The following is a 23,833-nucleotide window of genomic DNA, read 5'->3' on the forward strand; positions in this document are numbered from 1 at the left end:
GACCTTTGTGTGTGTGTGCGTGTGTGTTGCAGACATTGACGAGTGCGCCGAGGGAAAGCACTACTGCAGAGAGAACACCCTTTGTAGGAACACCCCGGGGTCCTTCATGTGCATCTGTCACGCTGGATACCTACGCATCGACGACTACTCCTGTACAGGTGAGACTGGTACGCACGCACAAACGCACGCGCACACGCACGCACACACGCACACAATTTAGGCATTTAGCAGACATTCTTAGTCCATCAAGTAAAAGAAAGAAATATCATCTTGGATCTCATAGGTAAACAACATGAGCCTATCATCAGTCAGTAATACAAAACATATATAACCCATTCTGACCTGAGATCAGATTCATACGAGGTTTCCACTGGACACACACTGGTCTGATTAACCCATTCTGATCTGAGATCAGATTCATACAAGGTTTCCACTGGACACACACTGGTCTGAATAATCTGTACATTGAAACTACTAGACCTGTACGTGCCCGTCGCAGTCGGCCAGCGGTCTACTTGGGAACAATGCAACTTATTGGTACCTAATGATATACATACGTTGTCATAGCACCTGTTTCAACTGTCAGCCGGTGTCCCACATGGAGACCTGTGTATTGTGCCTGTGTGAGAAGCAGGGGGTTAGTCAGACAGATATTTTGTGAAGCCTGAAACTCCTGAAAGTTCATATAATGGCCTGTTGTGGCGCTGTCATTGGACCCAGAAAAACCCATAGCCCCATAGAAGTCCATGTATTTGGGCCCAACTTCACCTAGACTGTATTACCTTAATAAACATGGTCATGGATACTTTCTGCTTCCAGTCACTAGTTTAAAGTCTCATATCTAATGTCATAATATTCTTTTTGGAAAATTATGGTCCCATTTATAAAATAAATGACCATAAAGTCGCGTATGTTCTGAGGGGCGTGGCTACCGTTACAGTCTATGATCTGGATTCCCCTCCCACTCGAGTCAAAATAAAAACCAACGGAGAAGAAGGGGGGAAGTCCCGCCTCGTTGTCTGGGCAGCCAATGGCCAGCTGGGCCCAAACGGAGCCAGCCAATGGCCAGCTGGGCCCAAACGGATCTAGAAAGATGGCGACTTACAGTGCAGGAATAACAGGCTTCATTTTACGTCCATGTTAGACCCGGGGAACGCTTTGTCCATATTGTTTACAGTCTATGGTGTGAAGACTGCAAACTGAAAAGTGTACTTGGCTCACTGGCAGAGCCTGATTGGTTGAGCCAGAGGCTGGAAATTGCACAGGTGAACGGAGTCGGCCTCATTAGGCCCACTGGCAGAGCCTGACCAGAGCCTTTTGTGGTGGTACTGGAGAAGCGTGGGTCCGACCGACTCGATACCTGGCACTGCACTCCTTTTGGGGGTGTGGAACGCATGTGTCGAACGTGAAGTCGGTGGGTCGAACGGTTTCTCGAGTTATGTACACACCATAGGATGCCAGGTCTACAAATGTACCTGGCATCTGTCTATATGCACACATGCATATATGTGTACAGTACACGTGTAACAGACGTGATCTTTGCGCTGTGTTGTGTTATGATGTACCACCATAGACCAGGATTCTCTGCAGTGAGTTGATTTATTCTGACGACAAAACAAGGCAATCACTGCTCTGCTCTTCTACAGTATGTGTTCACTTCAACATTGACATTTGCTGGAAATTCGAGCAGATGCAGTACAATGAAAACACAGTCTGTGTCTTAATAACTGTGGGTACATAATGTATCAATATATTGCACAAATTGTAAAATGAAAATGAACAAAATAAATAAAATAATCTGCACAGTAAAATAAACACAACTTACCGCTTTTATAGCAAAGTTTATAAATGGTAAGTGCGCTAGGTTACGTCATTCCCTTAAAGGCACCTGCCCCGAATTCTTAAAGAGACAGAACACTGGATCACAATAAAATATAATGCTTGGGCAATTGCTAGCCCTATTAACCATGTTACACACGTCGCACGGACACACATTGCACAGGCATTCATGTAGCTTCTCTATACTTTCTTTTTCACATATTGACACAGCCACTTTTACACAGACAGACAGACAGACAGACAGACAGACAGACACACACACACACACACACACACACACACACACACACACTCACACTCACACAGTAGTAGAGCAGTAGTGCACATCAGATAGTGCCCGTGGTGCTCAGGTGGGGTTAATCAATACTTCCCAGCAAGCTCTGGGTGCAGCAGTCGAGCTATTTGACCTTTCTGAGCAACACGCCTTCTCATTTCATTGCACTGTGTGTTCTCCCACACACAGTGCAGTCCTTCTCAAACTTCATCCGGGCACGCCTGGCCTGGCCACTTTTCCATTGGAAATGGGCACAGAAAGGTGAAAAGGTTCATTCATGTTGCCCTTTTGACGTAAGTTATGTGACAGTAATGCTGCGTTCACACGGGCAGATGCAAAAGATACAAAGCTACACAGCGTATTTGTAGCTTTGGATCTTTAATTGTAGCTGAAGTTGAAACCAGCTCATTTTTTTGTAGCTTTGTATCTTTTGCAGCAGCTACAAACGTCGGATGTATCTTTTTTATCTTCATATCGCTTTGCAGCATTAGTCACCAGTAGCCTGTAGCCTGTACAGTATATTGCCAGAATCCTCTCTTAATAATGTGATATTAAGTAGGGCAAGGCGATACTACTGTATATATATATATATATATATATTGTCTGGACAATAGAAAAAATGTCTATCATTTAATATGATATGAAGTTCTATCGTTTACCATTTTGCAAAACACGTTTTACGGCAGTATTTTTACGCCACAACGCTCCATATATGGCATGCCGATATTCATCTCATAAACGGACAACATGGAGGGAGACGTAGCGGACGAGATTCGGAGCGGGGCAATGCTAATTCTCAACAAGATGATGATGGTCAACAGTTACTGCTCAGAGGAAACCCCGCAAACGCAGACGTTGCAACAGGCTTTTATATAATAATAATAATAATAATAATAATAATAATAATAATAATAAAACTTTATTTGTATAGCACCTTTCATGACATGAAATGCAGCTCAAAGTGCTTTACAGAACAATGGAGAATAAAATAAAAGCAAGGCAACGACATTAAAAAACAAGCAGTAATGCAGTACAGTGAGGACATGAAAAAATAAAAAATAAAAGATCAATTAAAGGCAATGTTGTAGAAGTGGGTCTTGAGCTGAGCTTTAAAAATGTCTACAGAGGCTGCCTGACGAAGGTACAGTGGGAGCTTGTTCCATGCCGACGGCCCGTAGAAGCAAAAAGCTGCTTCCCCGTATTTTTTAGTTGCCATTTTTTAGGCAAAGCGAGCAGGCCAGCAGTGGAAGACCTTAGGGGGCGGTTTGGGACATATTTAGGCAGGCAGTCATGTAGGTAGGAAGGTATGGATCTATCTACACAGATGAGAAATGGGGGTTTTGTGAGTTGGTGCGAACACTCAATCCTAGTTCTAAAGCCTGTGAGCTTGTACAGTAGATCGGCAAATTTCAACGTGAAATATTGACGTCCTCTCTCAAGTATAGTATGTGCGTGCGTGCGTGGAAGTTTGTATTTAAAACCTTTGAGCAAAAGTAGAACTGATGTGGTGAATTGTGAATGTCTGCAATATCTCTCAAGGTTCTAAATAAAAGAAGACATATTTAGTACCTTATACCTTATTTGTTGAGTATAATAATTTCAAACTGCATTTCCACGTGGCAATTTTATATAAACTATTCATTCATTGAATTTACACAAAAAATGCTATATCGTGATGTAATGTATATCTTTATCGGGATTCGAGATCTAAAAAGAACTACTGTATATCTGCATATGAGATTTTGGTCATACTGTATCGCCCGCCTGCACACACACACACACACACACACACACACACACACACACACACACACACACACACACACACACACCAAAGGACAATGCTTTGTGCTCTTTGGCCACTCAGAATAGCCAAATGGCATTGATCACGCCTCCAGGTCTTAAGTTATAAGTAATAAGACCTGGTACTTAAGACACTGCAAAATACAGACCTGAACCTCAAACAGAAGTTCAAGATGTTTCCTAAAAGACGTTTTTAAAGATGTGAAGAGCCACAGAGACTATACAGCTCAAACAGATTTCCCTGATGCTCCTTTTACCATAACCCTCTTAAAAACCTCTTTAAAAACACAAAGACCTCAAACAGATTTCCCTGATGCTCCTTTTACCATAACCCTCTTAAAAAGCTCCTTAAAAACACAAAGACCTCAAACAGAAGTCCCTGATGTTCCTTAACAGACCTTTTTTTAAAGACATGCACTGCTTTCTAGATTGTAGCCTATATACAGCTGAGAGCTGAGGCGAGGCGATATAAGACAATTATCGTAAGTGTCCGCGTGTATAAAGGATACTGACGCATTGAGCTACTGTACCGTACCGTACCAGGTGGTGCTTTCTCTTTTGGTTCTTTTCTTTTAACCCATTCTGAACGGGAACCCATTTTGGTGTTAGCATCATGTTATGCTTTAGCTATTGAAAAATAGCAGATCTACAAGCTCATAGCGCGCCACCGAGTGGCGCGCTACGAGCTTGTAGGTCTGCTATTTTTGAAAAATCGAAGAGCGACTGACATTTTTTAAAATCTGATCTCAGGTCAGAATGGGTTAATCAGACCAGTGTGTGTCCAGTGGAAACCTCGTATGAATCTGATCTCAGGTCAGGGGATTTTAGAACAATAGAGCATTCTGTTGGTATGTGCCTAATTAGCTCTAGTTGATGAAACTTTCAACCACTTGAAAGAAACCTAGTGTTCTTACTAGTCTTGGGCAAACATTTGGCGCATTGCAGCGCTTTGTGAGCGCGTATCGATCAGCTATTTCTGCAAAGAGACTTGGTGTGGAGGGGAATGGGAGAAGGGGGGCCTACAGTAGTATTATTGCTCCCCCGGGGGACTCTGGTCAATGAATAGACGGTTCATGCCGTTTAATTTATGGGGTGCTTTTTAAAGTACTCACTCCTCAAGAGTCCCATTTTCCATTAAGCAAATGGCAGAGGTTACTGGATACAGATGATATGGCCACCTCTCCTTTTGTTAATACGCTCTCTCTTCACGTACTGTACTGTACATGTGCACCCCTATAGCATTAGCACGGACGGTCTTCAGAGTCCATTCACACAGTGATGAGACCCTCTCATTATAATGTAATCACGCTGAGACTTGATTGCCTGCGTGGTCTCAATGGGATGGTACAGTATAGCTCAGACATGGGCAACTGGCGGCTCCCACCTTCACTTGATGTGGCCCTCAGGTTAATATCAGAAATAAATACTGAGATATTATTGATTTCAGCTGTTACAATTCCAAACATGACCCACTTTAATTACTTCAGTGTAAACTAGTAGCTTAATGAGTAGTAATTAGGGCTGTCAAAGTTAACGCACTATTAACTAGTTAACTCACAATCCTTTTAACGGCACTATTTTTTTTTAACGCGCGATTAACGCACTGTGACGTTTGACAGAATGGTTGAGAGACGCATGGCAATTTTACACTGAAGAGTTGAATAATTGTTAAACAGCTGCATTACTTAAGTTAATTTAAGTCTACACAATTAGAAAACTTAGAAAACATGTTATTTTGATCAACATGGCCTGTTATCTCTCGTAATGGTACCATTGGCCAACATCAATACAGTTCTTTAGTTTGGGTCTGGAAGGCTAAATGTCATCAAATGGTGGTCCGTGGCTCAAATGCAGAATAAATAATGGACCTTGATATGAAAAATATTGAAAACCACTGATTTAAGGTATATTTAGAACGGATAAAAAAATATGCGATTAATTTGCGATTAATCACAGTTAACTATGGACAATCATGCGATTAATCAGATTAAATATTTTAATCGATTGACAGCCCTAGTAGTAATACAATCTTATTGTCTTTTTTATGTCCAATTTTGAAATAATTCATTTGAAATTAAATACAAAAATTACTTTTTCAGGATTCCAATAAAAAAATAGCAAAACAATAACTCAGGATTTCAATTCAAATAATTGCAAAAATAGCTGATCTACAAGCTCAAAACGCGTCGCAGTGTGACACGTTTTGAGCTTGTAGATCGGCTATTTTTGCTACGACAGAAAATGTAATATGCAATGTTGCCCCTCTGGAGTGAGTGTGGAAATATAGTGGCCCTCTCCATCGTCAAAGTTGCCCTAGCTCCTTCCAATTCTCAACATCCTCTGATCTTATGTGCGCAATCTTATGTGTGCCCTGTCGACCCCTCTCCTCTCCTCTCCTCTCCTCTCCTCTCCTCTCCTCTCCTCTCCTCTCCTCTCCTCTCCTCTCCTCTCCTCTCCTCTCCTCTCCTCTCCTCTCCTCTCCTCTCCTCTCCTCTCCTCTCCTCTCCTCTCCTCTCCTCTCCTCTCCTCTCCTCTCCTCTCCTCTCCTCTCCTCTCCTCTCCTCTCCTCTCCTCTCCTCTCCTCCCCTCCCCTCCCCTCTCCTCCCCTCCCCTCCCCTCTCCTCCCCTCCCCTCCCCTCCCCTCCCCTCCCCTCCCCTCTCCTCTCCTCTCCTCCCCTCCCCTCCCCTCCCCTCCCCTCTCCTCCCCTCTCATCTCCTCTTCCTCTCATTCCGTCTTCTCTCCTCCTCTGATCTGCACGGCCATCTTTTCATCCGGCTATCTCATTCACCTCGCTCGCCCTCCCCTTGTCCCGCACAGAGTCCAGCCTAATGAGAAACCATTCTCCGGGAAACAAGTGGCACGACGAGACACTGCAGTGTTTTAATGACGGGAGCCGCTTATCGCGTCTTGTAATTACAGCTGATGCGGCAGCATGGGGCCACAGATTGCATCGTCCAAGAGCGAACAAAACATTAGCATTCCAATTATTTATTTGTCTTTATCTCTCGCTGACTATGATTAATATTTTACCAGAGGCAAGGCACTGGGCATAATATTAATTTTTTGAATTCAAGCAGAGACTTGAAACTAGGCAATAGACTACTAAACTAAGGCCTCTTTTAGACGGCGACCATCTCCATATAACACGTCAAAGTCCCGTTGCGTTCTCATTTTTTCTTACCCTTTACACGAGAACGCACACGTTATGATATGATGTGCTATTATGCTATACTGTCGCTAGGTGGCGATAACGGGCTGCCAAATAGACAGGTCACCCACGTACAAGAAGAAGAAGCCCTTCACGCAAGCGGCGCAACACTGCTCTGGGCGCGCCACGGGATGGTATATATTTTATAATACATTAGGCTACATAAACGCTGCTGCCGCGGCTGCCGTCTATCACAAGGCTTTTTATTTACATCATGGTTTTATATTCAACATCGCTGATGAGCATCACTTTGTAGGCGAGGAGGGAGGCTTGTTCAGGAACTCCATTATATCATAATGATATGGCTCTGCATCAATGTAATAAACATATGCGCTGTGAGCCAACGTGAGCCATGATGTCATAAGTTTTGCGGATCCACCGTTTTGCCTGTTTATATGGAGACCAGAGGGAACGGCGTTCTCAAAGATTTCCACTCTGGGAGGCGGTTTCACTTCGTTGCGTTTTCACCTCCTGTGAACACTGTTCTCGTCTAAATGACAGCAGCAAACGATACTTTATTTTGACGTTTTATATGAACACCATCCTCATGTAAATAGCACCTAAGAAAGGAAAGAAGTTTGCGAAAATGTTCGTCCTTGCTGCCTCATAAAGCTTTTCATTTGACATATGAAACTGTCATTAATTAATGCCAAAAATAATACTCAGCCTGTTTTTGTTGCCATTTATCTCCCGGGGAGTTAATTGGAAACCTCATCAGGGCAAGGTAATTTTTATTGGTTGGGCAAATAGCGTGAGACCTTTTGGCAGTCTACGGTGAGTCACAGGGATCAATCGTAATGAATGGCTTTGATATACTAATGAAATGGAGAAATGGAGATGGGGAGTGATTACTAATGACCTTTTATGATCTCATTTTAATACTCTGCAGCTACAGTATACGCCTGACTTTGGAATATGAAATGTTCCCGTGCCTCACACACACACACACACACACACACACACACACACACACACACACACACACACAGTCACACACACACACACACACACACACACACACACACACACACACACACACACACACACACACACACACACACACACACACACACACAGGGACACAGTTAAACTCTTTATAACCAAACTAATTAACTAAACCACCATTTGAAAAGATATGGCAGGAAGAGTTTTATGGCTCTAGCAGTGATTCCCAAACCTGCTTAACTTAATGACATTTCTTTCTCTGGGACCCCGAAATTTATATTGTAAATTGGACCCATTAGGGTCCATTTGGTTCCATTTGTACACTCTCAGAGTTACAGACAAGGGTCCTTTTGGTTACAAACTATCATTTAGCTGGGAACCCCCTGGAACTCCCTCAAGGAACTCAGCCAGAGACTCAGCTGGTCATCAATTATTGATGAATTCATGGTGTGTACTGTAATCGATTTTTTTTTGGGTGAACCTACTCTTTTAATGTAGAATCTCTATACATGGTGTTCCCCAAAAATGCACATGTTCAAATACTGAGACCTGAAGCTGAGACATGAGTTTCCCCCACACACGTGGAAGTGTATTTATCAACAGCTGAAATGTCACAATCAACGTACTAGAGTATAACAATAGTTCTAACATTTCTAATTAAAGCAGTGCAATGGAACAGCGCACACACACTCAGGCTCTCAATTATTAACACAAGTTCACACCCACACACACTGCACTTGAGAATGAATTGTTTGACAGCACTCTGTCTATAGTGTTCCAGCTCACACACGGCTCCAGGAGTTTAATAAAATATGTATCTGTGTATGAGTCAGGCTTGAACTCTCATGATGAGAAGCAGAGGCAAACAGAAAAGAAAAGAAAGAAAGAGAGAGAGAGAGAGAGAGAGAGAGAGAGAGAGAGAGAGAGAGAGAGACAAAGTCAGAGAAACACAGAAACATGGTCACGGCAGAGATGGAGAGAAATTGAGTGGGAGGGCAGAAGCAGTGAGAATTACAGTCACTCTGGGCAACACTTTTATTGATTGATAACCTATCTGGCCATTTTATTCGCCGTGATACCAAGCTAAGATATTAAAGCGCTGCTGTGCGCTGCTGCTGAGCCTAGAAGCTAATGGAATTTGTACGAGCCAATATCCCCATAATACTGCAGAGCGCGCAGAGATTAGATCTTAACCCATTCTGAACGGGCACCCATTTTGGTGTCGGCATCATGTTGTGCTTTAGCTATTGAAAAATAGCAGATCTACAAGGTCATATCGCGCCACCGAGTGGCGCGATACGAGCTTGTAGGTCTGCTATTTTTGAAAAAAATCGAAGAACGACTGACATTTTTAGAATCTGATCTCAGGTCAGAATGGGTTCGTCAGACCAGCGTGTGTCCAGTGGAAAACCTCGTATGAATCTGATCTCAGGTCAGAACGGGTTAACCTTGTGTTTGGAGCGCCCAAGCGGCCTCCTGGCTTGCCGAGCTAATATCCGCTATGCAATCATGTGCCATTTGCGAAGGAGTGCCAGACACTGATTACTGTAAGTGTACACGGGAGACGTTTATGCAACAAGAGTAATTATGTTGCAGGCCCCGTTCAATAAGAATCATTAGCATTTTTGTAATTGTAGCATTAATCCAACTGGCCACACACACACACACACACACACACACAGAAGTTTTACTCCAATAAGCAAACTAATGATTGAAATGAAAAGAAAGTTTTGTCTGTTTAGCAATAAACCAAAGATTAGTTCATTAACCCATTCTGAACGGGCACCCCTTTTGGTGGTGGCATCATGTTATGCTTTAGCTATTGAAAAATAGCAGATCTACAAGCTCATATCGCGCCACCGAGTGGCGCGATACGAGCTTGTAGGTCTGCTATTTTTGAAAAAAATCGAAGAACGACTGACATTTTTAGAATCTGATCTCAGGTCAGAATGGGTTCATCAGACCCAGTGTTTGTCCGGCGGAAACCTCGTATGAATCTGATCTCAGGTCAGAATGGGTTAAACGTAGACATTGTGTCGCTGTCGGGTGGAATCCTTGCACGTCCAAATACCTATCATTGGTTCAATATTTTTTTTAAACCAACAGACTTACTTACTGTAACAGTTTCAGTTTGACAGTTTCATATATATTTATAGCCAATCTGCATGTATACCAACTCTCACTCCGAGCTGAAATAAAGGTTATGATGATGATACATCAGGTTTATAGTAGAGATTCCGATACCAGTATTGGGAGAAGCTGATGCTGTAATAATAATAATAAAACTTTATTTGTATAGCACCTTTCATGACATGAAATGCAGCTCAAAGTGCTTTACAGAACAATGGAGAATAAAAGAAAAGCAAGGCAACGACAGTAATGCAATACAGTGAGGACATGAATAACAAAAACTAAAATAAAAACAACTAAAAGATCAATTAAAAGCAATGTTGTAGAGGTGGGTCTTGAGCTGAGCTTTAAAAATGTCTACAGAGGCTGCCTGACGTAGGTACAGTGGGAGCTTGTTCCATGCCGACGGCCCGTAGAAGCAAAAAGCTGCTTCCCCGTATTTTTTAGTTGCCATTTTTTTAGGCAAAGCGAGCAGGCCAGCAGTGGAAGACCTTAGGGGGCGGTTTGGGACATATTTAGGCAGGCAGTCATGTAGGTAGGAAGGTGCGAGACCATTGAGAGCTTTATAGACAAGTAAAAGAATAGCCCGCTACTGCCTAAAATATAGCTATAGCTGATGCTTTAGCCCGCTACTGCCTAAAATGCGATGTCTGTATCGGCGAGTATGCCCGTCTCTGCCAATCCGATACCATGCCATTTACCAGTAATAGAGTTTTATACTCTTTACTGTACTATTTACTATCATTTTACTAACTTAGAGCACTTTGACTATAATTAATGTTATAAATTGATTTGTATTTTTCAGTGGTTCTCAAAGTTTTTAATTTCAAGGACCAACATAACTCTTCTGCTACAATAGAACTGTATAATATTGTATACAGTGACAGTGTGTTCTAATTAGTCTTTTTGATGCGGAGCCGCTTGTGACAGCAGCCAGCATGTCATCTCACTCTTTTTCTGTGTGTGTGTGTGTGTGTGTGTGTGTGTGTGTGTGTGTGTGTGTGTGTGTGTGTGTGTGTGTGTGTATGTGTATGTGTATGTGTATGTGTATGTGTATGTGTATGTGTATGTGTATGTGTATGTGTATGTGTATGTGTATGTGTGTGTGTGTGTGTGTGTGTGTGTGTGTGTGTTCGTTTGTGTGGGCGATGTGTGTCAATGCACGGGAGCCCACATCCCACCAGCTTTGGCACACTGTTAGCCGTTTAATGTGCTATGAGTTCACAGTGATAAATGCGCTACATAAACACATGTACCAAAATTCATAGCCTTCACGATAATACTGTTGGAATGATTTCTGCTGGGAGCATAACGGAGCTCCCTGACGGAAGGGCTGTGTTATTTATAACACAATGTCAACACAAACTCACCTCCTACACACTGACTAAGAGGGAGGCGGGGAGGGGAGGATTTAAGGGTCATCAGAAATGTCCCCAACCCACACAGACAAATGTGACTAGATTTGACTGAGAGACTGCCAACCATAGACTGTAAAAAATATGGACAAAGCGTTCGCCGGGTCTAACATGGACGTAAAATGAAGCCTGTTATTCCTGCACTGTAAGTCGCCATCTTTCTAGATCCGTTTGGTACCAGCTGGCCATTGGCTGGCTCCGTTTTGGACCAGCTGGCCATTGGCTGCCCAGACAACGAGGCGGGACTTCCCCCCTTCTTCTCTGTTGGTTTTTATTTTGACTCGAGTGGGAGGGGAATCCCGATCATAGACTGTAACGGTAGCCACGCCCCTCAGAACATACGCGATGTTTTTTTTTTCTTTATGGTCATTCTTTTAATTAATGGGACCATAATTTTCCAAAAAGAATATTATGACATTAGAAATGAGACTTTAAACTAGTGACTGGAAGAAGAAAGTATTCATGACCATGTTTATTAAGGTAATACAGTCTAGGTGAAGTTGGGCCAAAATACATGGGCCTCTATGGAGCTATGGGGCTTTTTGGGTCCAGTCCAGCGCCACAACAGGCCATTATATGAACTACCGATTTCAAATGAGGCTTCACGAAATATCTGGCTGACTGCCCCCCTGCTGCCAACGCGCACATTCCAGCTTTTCACCAGAGGAGAAAAACATTATTATTTTTTTTTTTCAAAATGAGTTAATAGCACAGGCAGACTCTTCACATACTAGAGCATGTCTGAAATAAGTGTCAAAACTGAAATTGACATGTAAATATGAAATAAATGCTTAAACATGTAGCTAGGTGTAATGTTAGAGACCACGGAAGTGAACCTTTTCAAGCCTGTTTTCTCAACTCGCTGTTTTCTGCAAGACATCACTCTATAAGCCATATCTCCAAAACTGGTGGGTCAAACTGAACAACCAATATGTCAATTTGAAGCTATGATTCCCTGCTTTGATATGAAATGAAAAAACAAAAATTCAAAAAAATTCAATGGCAGTCTCCCAGTCAAATTTGGTCACAAATGTGTCCGGGGCAAGACTCGCCCTCGTCCATGGCAGATTTAGATTTTTTTTTTTTTTTTTTTAAGATATATTTTTGCGGCTTACGCCTTTTATTGGTTTTTTAAGGGACAGACAGTAGGCTGACAGGAAATGGGAGAGAGATGGGGGGATGACATGCAGTAATGGCCGTGTCGGGCTCGGGAGTCGAACCCGTGGCACACTGCGACTGGATTACCAGTCGGGTGCCCAGACGGTTACGCCACCGCCTGGGCGATTTAGATTTTTACATAGGATTATAATGACCCAATTATAGTCTCCAGGTTTTTCTTCAGAATATGTATGATTTACTATGGCGCTATATGCGTGGCACATTAGGAGTCCAGTGGTTCTCAAACGTTTTATTGTCATGGACCACCATACTGTAACTATTGGGGCGTAGAAATGAAACCAAATGGAAATCGGTTGGTGAAATGCTACGCCCCCATGCACCAGTCTGTGCAGCTTGGAAAGGTTGTCTTTCTTTGTCACTAACTTGCTGGTGTTTGGAGCCTGGCTGACTAGCAGTGGTGTGCACAGATAGACACTAGGGGGTGCTAGAGCACCCCCTGCCCTTTTGGCAATTTTTCTCTTAAAATGAAAAAAGAAACAAAAAAATATTTTTCTTCAAATATTGATAAAAAAACGCTTCTACTATATTATTTAGGCCCCCACAATCTAAAAGCTATATGTTTCTATGTCAATGGTTCTTCGATTAAAGAAAAATAGCAGACCTACAAGCTCGTAGCGCGCCACTCGGTGGCGCGCTATGAGCTTGTAGATCTGCTATTTTTCAATAGCTAAAGCACCAAAATGGGTTCCCGCCCCAAAATGCGCTGCACAAGGTGCCCCTTTCTTTCACTTGAGCACCTGCCCCTCTAAATGTCTGTGCACGCCACTGAGGAAGAAGTCAGAGGCTGGAGACAGCCAGATTTATAGTGGAATCACCGACATACAGTACATCCCATTTAAAATCATGTATCCAGACCATCGAAAAAAAGATTATGCTGCTCGTTGCGTTTCTCTCTGTGAACATAAAAAATTTATGTCTGTGCCCATTTAAAAAAAAAACCCATATACTTTGTTGACCACTGTCCAACAGGGAGTCTATATTAAGACCCCTCTTTTTTCCCGACCGATATCGGTCTGGCTCTGGTGCCGTCTGCAGTAGAAAGGATAATACTCTAGACCTAGGGGTCTTCAACAGGGGGTCCTCAGAGTTACTACACGGGGACTGCCAGGTCTTTGTGATAAGATCTATTCTTTTTTTATACATACACTGTATAAAGACCTGTACGTGCCCGTCGCAGTCGGCCACCGGCCTACGTGGGACTAACGATGCAACTTGGGAACCTAATTGAACCCTATAGCCTCCATATTGTGTGGAACATTAGGCAAAAATGTACACGATATTTGGTGTAGGCGTGTAGCGGCCGGGGGAAAAGAAAGGACAGAGCCAAAGGTCAAGTTTACTATACGTATTGAGGGTTATTGGTTGAATGTCAGAAATAAACATTAATTTACACAACACTGAGATGACAGAGCTGTCAAACAAATCTATGAAGCTATAGAATCTATGAAATAATATATGACATGTTATATTTGCAAGTACAATATTTATTTTATGTTAGTTGGGGTTTCTGCTTCATCTCTCTCTCTCTCTCTCTCTCTCTCTCTCTGCTAAGGGGTCTTTGGCCTAAAAAAAGACCCCTGATCTACAGAGTGGCAGCAGAGATAAACATGGCCTGCACGTTAAATTAAATTGGCGTGCTGCTCAGCCATGCGTGTGTCATGTGTGTTTACTGTTTAGCAATGACATCCTCGTTCCTCTCTCTCTCTCTCTGTCTCTCTGTCTCTCTGTCTCTCTCTCTCTCTCTCTCTCTCTCTCTCTCTCTCTCTCTCTCTCTCTCTCTCTCTCTCTCTCCCTCTGTGTTTCCCAGCGCACGACGAGTGTGAAGGCGGCAGCCACAGCTGTGACGAGGACGCGATCTGCTTCAACACGGTGGGCGGTCACAGCTGTTCCTGCAAACCGGGCTTCATAGGAAACGGCACTGTTTGCAGAGGTTTGTTTACGCACGCACGCACGCACGCACGCACGCACACACGCACGCACACGCACACGCACACGCACACGCACACACACACACACAGTGGTGGAAGAAGTACAATTCTTTTTGACTTCAGTAAAGGTATCAATACTGCAATGTACGTAGAAATACTCTGTTGCAAGGCTATGGAACAACGGCGAGCGATGCGTGAATTTCGGCCTAATCACCCGCTATCGCCGGACGATGTCGCCCCCAAAAGATACACTATTTTATTTTTTTCATTTTTTTTTATTTTTCATCCGCCCACTTTTCGACCATATCGCCTGTTCGCCTGCTATCGCCCGTACAGTATAGTCGCCGGAGTCCCATTGACAAATACATTCGTCTGGCTGTCGACCCCCGCTGCTAAAACGCACCAAGAGAGAGAGAGAGAGGGAGAAAGTTATAGAACATTAAAGGCGCAGTGAAATGAAAAATACGTTTTTCACACTTTTAGACCATATCCGTGGTCATTATATGGGCATACCTAACAATGGATGCCAAAAAAATGTGAAAATTCTCATTTCTGTGTGTTTTTATATCAAAGGTCCATAAAAACGATTGCATTCTTTATTTATTAAAACGAAAACGTGCTGCGTGATGACGTGTAGAGATACACATCGATAAAAGCCAATAACAATGAAGCTCACCCGTTTAATTTCCCATATTTGTGCGTCCGTCCATCACAGCTGCTACTGATTACAGAATACTCCGTTTTTATTTCCATTCCAGATAACATCCAGACAGTGTATTACTCGCTTTCAACTTAATCATCACGCTAGAATATGTATCTGAAAACATTATATGGAAGAAATAAGCCACATAACAGTAAACTGGTTGTGCTGGCCGACCATATGATTTATAAACAAACAACACCACGCTGTTGCGCCTAGCATAGCTACCGTCCCTAGCTACCGTCCCATCGCCTGAAGGGATGCAACACTCTGATTGGTTCAGAAACTTCAGACCGGTGTTTCATGTTGAAACACCATTTTCATGTTGTTCACCATTTCCGTTTCACTGCGCCTTTAAAGTCGCGTTCCATCTGCATTACTCTGATTAGTATTGCCTGTGACATGTTGTGCAGAGTCTTCGTAACGAGTTTACCGTGTCCAAACTTGTCCCCAAACGCAGCCATGTGTGACGGCGGGTGCCAGAACGGCGGCTCCTGTGTGTCTCCCGACAGCTGCATCTGCCAGCAGGGCTACACGGGGACCAGGTGTGAGTCAGGTAGGCAATTCAATTCAATTCAATTCAAAGGGCTTTATTGGCATGAGAAAACATACGTTTACATTGCCAAAGCAGAAAGAACAATACAACAATACAGCAATACAATCAAAACAAAAATGATGTACTTTGTCAGAATCTTCAATAGATCAACTTCTATGTACCAAGATCACTCGATGCAGGTATAGTGCAGGAATATATACAATGATTAGTCTTTACGGTGGTTGTGTTCCATTTGATATCCTTCTCCTATCACAGCAACTCACAAATCTTGCTGCTGTGTTTGCACATTGTTGTACTTCGCCCAGCAGATATGGGAGTTTTTTGTCATTGGTCATGTTTTCAAAATCTCCGTGTGTGGTTGTAATCTGTGGGAAGTATGTGTCTCTGATGTCTTGGTACAATGGACAGATGGTTAGGAAGTGTAGCTCGGTTTCCACTTAATTTAGTGTGCAGTGGGTGCATAGTCTGTCTTCTCTCGGGATACAGGTCTGCCTATGACGGCCTTTCTCGATCGCGAGACTGTGCTCACTGAGTCTGTACCTAGTTAAGATTTTTCTTTGTTTTGGGTCGGTCACAGTGCTCAGGTATTCTGCCACTGTGGTAGGCATCCTGTGACACTAACCCCATGGCGTAGGGCTACACGGGGACCAGGTGTGAGTCAGGTAGGCCTCCTGTGACACTAACCCCATGGGGACCAGGTGTGAGTCAGGTAGGCCTCCTGTGACACTAACCCCATGGCACAGGGCTACACGGGGACCAGGTCTGAGTCAGGTAGGCATCCTGTGACACTAACCCCATGGCACAGGGCTACACGGGGACCAGGTGTGAGTCAGGTAGGCCTCCTGTGACACTAACCCCATGGCAGCAGGGCTACACGGGGACCAGGTGTGAGTCAGGTAGGCATCCTGTGACACTAACCCCATGGCGCAGGGCTACACGGGGACCAGGTGTGAGTCAGGTAGGCATCCTGTGACACTAACCCCATGGCGCAGGCCTACACGGGGACCAGGTGTGAGTCAGGTAGGCATCCTGTGACACTAACCCCATGGCGCTGCGTGCCTGCCCGCCCGCTCGCTGCTGGCCAATAATGAACCCATTTAGACCCGAGGCCCGTTCTACAAAATGCCAGTGATTCAGTCAGTGGTTTTCAGACTTTCAATTTTTTTTTGAAAAATGTTTAAATAACAGCAGATGTACAAGCTTGCAGCGCAGCATGATGTGGCACGCTGTGAGCTTTGTAGATCTGCTATTTTTGAATAGCCAACGCTTAAATCTAAAATGACCCCGGATGCTTTCCTGGTTTTATTCCATTCTGACCGGGCACCCATTTTGGTGTCGGCATCATGTCGTGCTTTCGAAGAACGACTGACATTTTTAGAATCTGATCTCAGGTCAGAATGGGTTAATCAGACCAGTGTGTGTCCAGTGGAAACCTAGTATGAATCTGATCTCAGGTCAGAATGGGTTAATGGTTTCGTATAACCCTTCTATATACCTGCCCAAGAGAAATGCAGCGTACTCACTGTACTTTTTTTATTTTATTTTAGGTGCCAATAAAACTGTCTCTCTGCTCTCTCTGCCTACGGTACAATTGATGTACTAAAAAAAGAAAAACATTAATGTCTCGTCGTGCAAAACCTGATTCATGGTGAGGATTGGGCCACACTTATATTATAAGTGCGGTTAAAAAATGCAGCTCAGTGCCATGATGTAAATGAGAGAAATAGACTGAAAGCTTCCCTGGGGGATAATGGCAGGTTTGAAATGACTAAGCTGCTTTATTTTTAATGCTGAACACCCGACTCTAATGCATTTTATCTACTTAATTCACTCTGCTCAACACAGGTTGTCTTGAAAATCCCTTTTAAGTAATCAATTACAGATGCACAGAAATACAGGAGAAGAAACCTTGTATCTCCATGTCGTGTTTTTCATCATAAGTGTGTCACACAATGTGAAAATATCTACAAGCTCGCAAACAAATTCATACTGTTTTTTTTAATAATAATAATAATAATAATAATAATTTCAAAAGGAATGTTTTAAGACATACAAGGTTTCCACCTACAACGATATGTAAAATGGTCCTTTAAAGGTGCAGTGAAATGAAAAAGACACTTTTAAACCATATCCGTGGTCATTATGGGCATACCTAACAATGGATGCCAAAAAAATGTGAACATTCTCATTTCTGTGTGTTTTTATATCAAAGGTCCATAAAAACGATTGCATTATTTATTTATTAAAACGAAAACGTGCTGCGTGATGACGTGTAGAGATACACATCGATAAAAGCTCACCCGTTTAATTTCCCATATTTGCGCCTCCGTCCATCACAGCTGCTACTGATTACAGAATACTCCGTTTTTATTTCCATTCAAGATAACATCCAGACAGTGTATTACTCGCTTTCAACTTAATCATCACGCTAGAATATGTATCTGAAAACATTATATGGAAGAAATAAGCCACATAACAGTAAACTGGTTGTGCTGGCCGACCATATGATTTATAAACAAACAACACCACGCTGTTGCGCCTACGGTAGCATAGCTACCGTCCCTAGCTACCGTCCCATCGCCTGAAGGGATGCGACGCTCTGATTGGTTCAGAAACTTCAGACCGGTGTTTCATGTTGAAACACAATTTTCATGTTGTTCACCATTTCCGTTTCACTACGCCTTTAAACGGCGCCTGCATGTGAGTATAGGGTTCTTTTCAGAGGCAGGTGGCGGCTCCCCCTATAGCTGACTGTCACAGCCAGGAGCTCCGGAGAACTTCCCCGATGCACCAAAGTGTAGAAGAACTGCATGTCAGCAACCACTACTTTATCCACTGGCTAAAGTTAGCTTATGATTAATAAATAGACATCAAATTAGTAATAAATGGTATTTTTGAGTGGTGCAAACCACTCCTACAACCAGCTTGCAATGTCCTTGTACTTGTTTGTTTGTTTGTGTGTGTGTCTGTCTGTGTGAGCATGAGTATGTGACTTAATAATAGCAGTAGGGGGCGCCAGAAACAGTGAGAGGGGTAGTGACTCTAATGAGAGAGAGTGAGAGAGAGAGAGAGAGAGAGAGAGGGGGGGGGGGGGGGGAATTGCACCACTCAGTTCACACGTGTGTGATTTTTTAGTACATTTCTAAAACGTTAGAAGTTTTATTCAGTGCTTTGCAACGCTAAAAAAAACAACAAATTACAGGAATCATGAAAGTGTGGATCGTAAAACCCATTTTATCTCTCCTCTCTTTGCCAATAAGGGTCTTCTGTCTCCCCAAACCCATTTTATCTCTCCTCTCTTTGCCAAGGGTCTTCTGTCTCCTCATGCATATAAACCCTGTGACAAGAAATACGGCCCTAAAACGTCGGGTCGGGTCGGGCCGGGCCGGTTTTGGGCAGAATTTGAGAACTCTTCACAAGTGAAACGCCAGTCGGCACCTAATGTTCATAATGGCTAAATACACATAGAAAGAACAGAATTATTATTTTTATTATTATTAAAAATAATAAAACGCAAGACACACACACACACACACACACACACACACACACACACACACACACACACACACACGCACACACACACACACACACACACACACACACACACACACACACACACACACACTCACACTCACACTCACACTCACACTCACATGTGGAAGTTGCCCAGCACACCAAGGCCCTCATTTATCAACCGTGCGTACGCCAAAATATGGGCGCACGCCGAAATTACCGACATTTTCGGCATTTCACATTTCCGTCTACTCTGCAGCTGCCGTACGCTGTTTTTCAGCGGAGCAGCCTTGTCTGAACTGCTGAGAGGCTGTCACAGGCATCTAAACATATGTATTCACTCCTAAAATGTTTATATAAAAGGTATGTATAATGTATATGGGCTACATGTAAAAAATAAATAAATAAAAATGTTAAGGAATACATGTGTCATATGAAATTGGTAGGAGATAAAATCGCGCAATTAAAAACAATGTTGCAAGAGATGCTTAAGCCATTTAAACAGTGTTTTGCATGAGCGCATACATGCGAGGATTTGGGCTGTCTGTGCTGAAATAATTCCATGACGGGACGTTGGAGAGTAGGCTATAGTGCAGCAGTGCTGCAGCTCAGCTGCGGAGAGTCCCAACGTGTAGGTATAGCCTACTGTAGCCTAATCTACAGCATGAAGGCCGATGTCTTTCTTACGGTATGTGCAATATAATAAACCTGACGCGTCGCTCGAATGCCAAATGTACCGTGCCAGGCTCCCAGCGCAAGTGGGAACTGCATCGGAGATATAGGTATATTACCCAGCCAGCCCATGCACCAGCCACATGAGGCTATGGTTTTGGCTGCACATTCATATAATCACAGTTGACAGCCCGGCCACTGCAGTGACTAACGACTGCAAGGCAATCTAAATAGACTGTCGAACGTCGGAACGTGCATGGTCAGTTGGTCACGGACGGACCACTGTGATAGAGAGAGACAGACAGACAGACAGACAGACAGACAGACAGACAGACAGACAGACAGACAGACAGACAGACAGACAGGACAGGACAGGAGGAGCACCTGCAAAACAGCAGCGTGTGGGTGCCTATTTGTTATTTAATTATGGTTCACAGGTTCAGGTTTTCGTTCACTAATATATCTTGTTGTATATTAAATTAAAAATACTTTAATAATTTAATATACAACTAACAACACACAGTGAAAGTTGCAAATAGCGATATGTGCGTGCGTGCGTGCGGGGGGTGAGGCGGGCAGCAAGGGAAGCAAAGCGAGAGGAGAAACAGACAGCTTTATTTAATGTGTCATGTAGGTGCGTGCGTGCATGACAGCAAGGCAAGCGAGGTGAGAGGGAAACAGACAGGGACCCTGCATGAATTAAATAAAGTTGTAGGCATACCCTGTCACAGGGTAGGCCTACAACTTTATTTAGTTGTCTGTTTCTCCTCTCGCTTCGCTTCCCTTGCTGCGTGCCTCACCCCCCGCACGCACGCTTTATTTAATTCATGCAAGTGTTCGTTCTTTATTTGTTTAACAACACACCAGTTAGTTGGGCTTGCAAGTTGCGTGTGAGTGCTGTGCGTGTGTATGAGAGAGGGGGGTGAGGCGGGCAGCAAGGCACGGGAGAAACCTATTTTTTCATGTAACCATGGTTTCAGGAAACGTATTGCCGTTGTTCATGTCGCAAAAACGAGGGCGAGGCTTGATTTCTTAGGGCGTGCCAGATCAAATTCAGCCGTGACATGTATTAACGTGAGAACAAAATTAAGGAAGGATCAGCTGTTTGCGATCACTTTATAAATGCCGTGGCGACGTGGGTGTACTACGAAACCTGCACTCGAATCTGTGGCAGATTTTACGATCGATTGATAAATGAGGGCCCAACTCTTTTCCTGTTGTCCTGTGAGAGCACATCCTCTGGAGCTGTTGGAGGAGTCAGCAGGCTATACTGTACCTACAGTATGCCTTTGTCTCATTCTCTTTCTTAACCCATTCTGACCTGAGATCAGATTCATACGAGGTTTCCACTGGACACACACTGGTCTGATTAACCCATTCTGACCTGAGATCAGATTCTAAAAATGTCAGTCGTTTTTCGATTCTTTTCAAAAATAGCAGACCTACAAGCTCGTATCGCGCCACTCGGTGGCGCGATATGAGCTTGTAGATCTGCTATTTTTAAATAGCTAAAGCATAACATGATGCCAACACCAAAATGGGTGCCCGGTCAGAATGGGTTAATTATCCGCCCTCACTCTATTTCTGTCTCCAGGCCCTATTAAGCAGCACGTCTTATTCCCATGTCTTATGCGATAATTAAGTCATAATAACGCCATCATCTTACACAAAATCATTATTTTTGCAAGTCGCATATAGTATCAATCGTGATTTTGTTGTCCCTCTATCAAACGATATCAAGCGAAAGGCAAATGTCTGGGTCGGCGCCGGACGCACAGAGTGGGGACCAGAGTGTAGGGCTGACCTCGATTAGTCGAATAGTCGACTAATCGATCGGAACGGGTCTCAGTCGACTGACCACCTCTTAGTCGATGTTCATTAAAAAAAAAAAAAAGAAAAAAAATCTTTTTTTGCCCCAATTTTTTTTATATAAAAATACAATATTTACAAAAATATACAAAAATATTGTATTATTCCACTAGGTCTGTGGGGGACATAAACACATTTGAACATTCTGACTGTTCAAATCTCCAATGTGCATGTGGAGTGTGTCTGCCTGTGTGGCAATGTGCCACTGCCTGTGACTTGAATCGCACAGTGCGCTGGCCTGATAGACTCCAGAATCTCAATCTCACCTGCTGTGCTCAATCTGGCTAATGACAAGCCTCTCAGTTGTTCAAAAAAAAGATTTGAACAGTCAGAATGTTCAAATGTGTTTATGTCCCCCACAGACCTAGTGGAATAATATATATATATATATAATATATTTTTGTATATTTTTGTAAATATTGTATTTTTATATACAATTTGTTGGGGCTCAGTCGACTATTAGTCGACTAACAGCAAATGTATTCATCTATCAGTCGACTATACAAATCCTTAGTCGGGGACAGCCCTACCAGAGTGGCATTCCGACGCAATTCTGACTGAGTGGCTTCCGCGTGCGTCGGGAATGGCGGTGCGCCGGAATAGCAGGCCTCGGCATGCCGGTGTGCACCCCCCCACAGAGCACTCTGCATTTAACTACGCTCGGTCAATTCTCAAACAATGTTTATAATTCAAATTCCTCGCTCTATCAAACAATATCTCAACAACATCAGCAAACGTTGGCCATAGAGGCAAGTCAGACTCTTTCATTCATTATTCCTTCACTAATGGCATAAAATGAAATAAAGGTTTTTTTACAGCGGTTTCCCTATTTAGCTTAGATGTGAAACAATAGTCACATAACAGAGAGACAGAGTCTACAGTGATTATGACGGACATGCCTGCACTTGGACATCTCTCCCTTCAATGTGAGGTTTCTTTCTCTTTTGGGCTCACTGCTGACCTGAGATCAGATTCATACGAGGTTTCCGCCGGACAAACACTGGGTCTGATTAACCCATTCTGACCTGAGATCAGATTCTAAAAATGTCAGTCGTTCTTCGATTTAAAAAAAAATAGTAGACCTACAAGCTCGTATCGCGCCACTCGGTGGCGCGATATGAGCTTGTAGATCTGCTATTTTTAAATAGCTAAAGCATAACATGATGCTGACACCAAAATGGGTGCCCGGTCAGAATGGGTTAACGCACAGACAATCTAACACTGCGTCTTGCGCTTCACCGCGTAATGCCTTGGAACAGTGTACACAGATTACCGCACCCATAATAGCAACATGGCATTGGCCACGCCTCCACGTCTTAAGTTAGGTAATAAGACCTGACGGTAATTAATATGTGCTTAATATGGCCCCCATTTCTCTGTCCCTGACTCTCTTTCTCTCTCTCTCTCTCTCTCTCTCTCTCTGTCTCTCTCTCTCTCTCTGTCTCTCCCTCTCTCTCTCTCTATCCCTCTTTCTCTCCCTCTCTCTCGTTCTGCCTGTCTTGCTCCATTTTACTCCATCTCTCGTGTGTGTGTGTGTGTGTGTGTGTGTGTGTGTGTGCGATTGACACGTTTGCTTTGCTCTGCAACAGCAATGTTTAGAAGACTTGTGCACTGACATCTCTACCCTGCACGCACATGCGGGCGCGCGTGTGTTAGAAGTTGTTTGAAAGACAAGGCAAGAAGTACGTGCGTGCGTGCGTGCGTGCGTGCGTGCGTGTGTGCGTGTGTGCGTGTGTGTGTGTGTCACCTCTATGGGGAAATTAACCCATTCTGGGCAGGAACCCCTTTTGGTGTTTTA

The 23,833-nt window shown here is 43.4% G+C and overlaps 1 protein-coding gene across 1 annotated transcript in view; it reads left to right on the plus strand.

The window, feature by feature from the left end:
- The window catches only part of LOC310853124 (protein kinase C-binding protein NELL2-like), a gene marked incomplete at its 3' end in the record, with an annotated part of 135,135 nt that overhangs the window by 98,408 nt on the left and 12,894 nt on the right, over nt 1-23,833 (plus strand). The window contains exons 13-16 of the mRNA XM_083757363.1: nt 33-158; nt 14,602-14,724; nt 15,883-15,978; nt 16,613-16,629. Of these exons, the coding sequence (XP_083613489.1) occupies nt 33-158; nt 14,602-14,724; nt 15,883-15,978; nt 16,613-16,629 (362 nt within the window). The remainder of the gene's footprint in view (nt 1-32; nt 159-14,601; nt 14,725-15,882; nt 15,979-16,612; nt 16,630-23,833) is intronic.

Source organism: Protomyctophum parallelum (genome assembly GCF_964188405.1).
Source record: "Protomyctophum parallelum genome assembly, chromosome: 22".
Classification (NCBI taxonomy): Eukaryota; Metazoa; Chordata; class Actinopteri; order Myctophiformes; family Myctophidae; genus Protomyctophum; species Protomyctophum parallelum.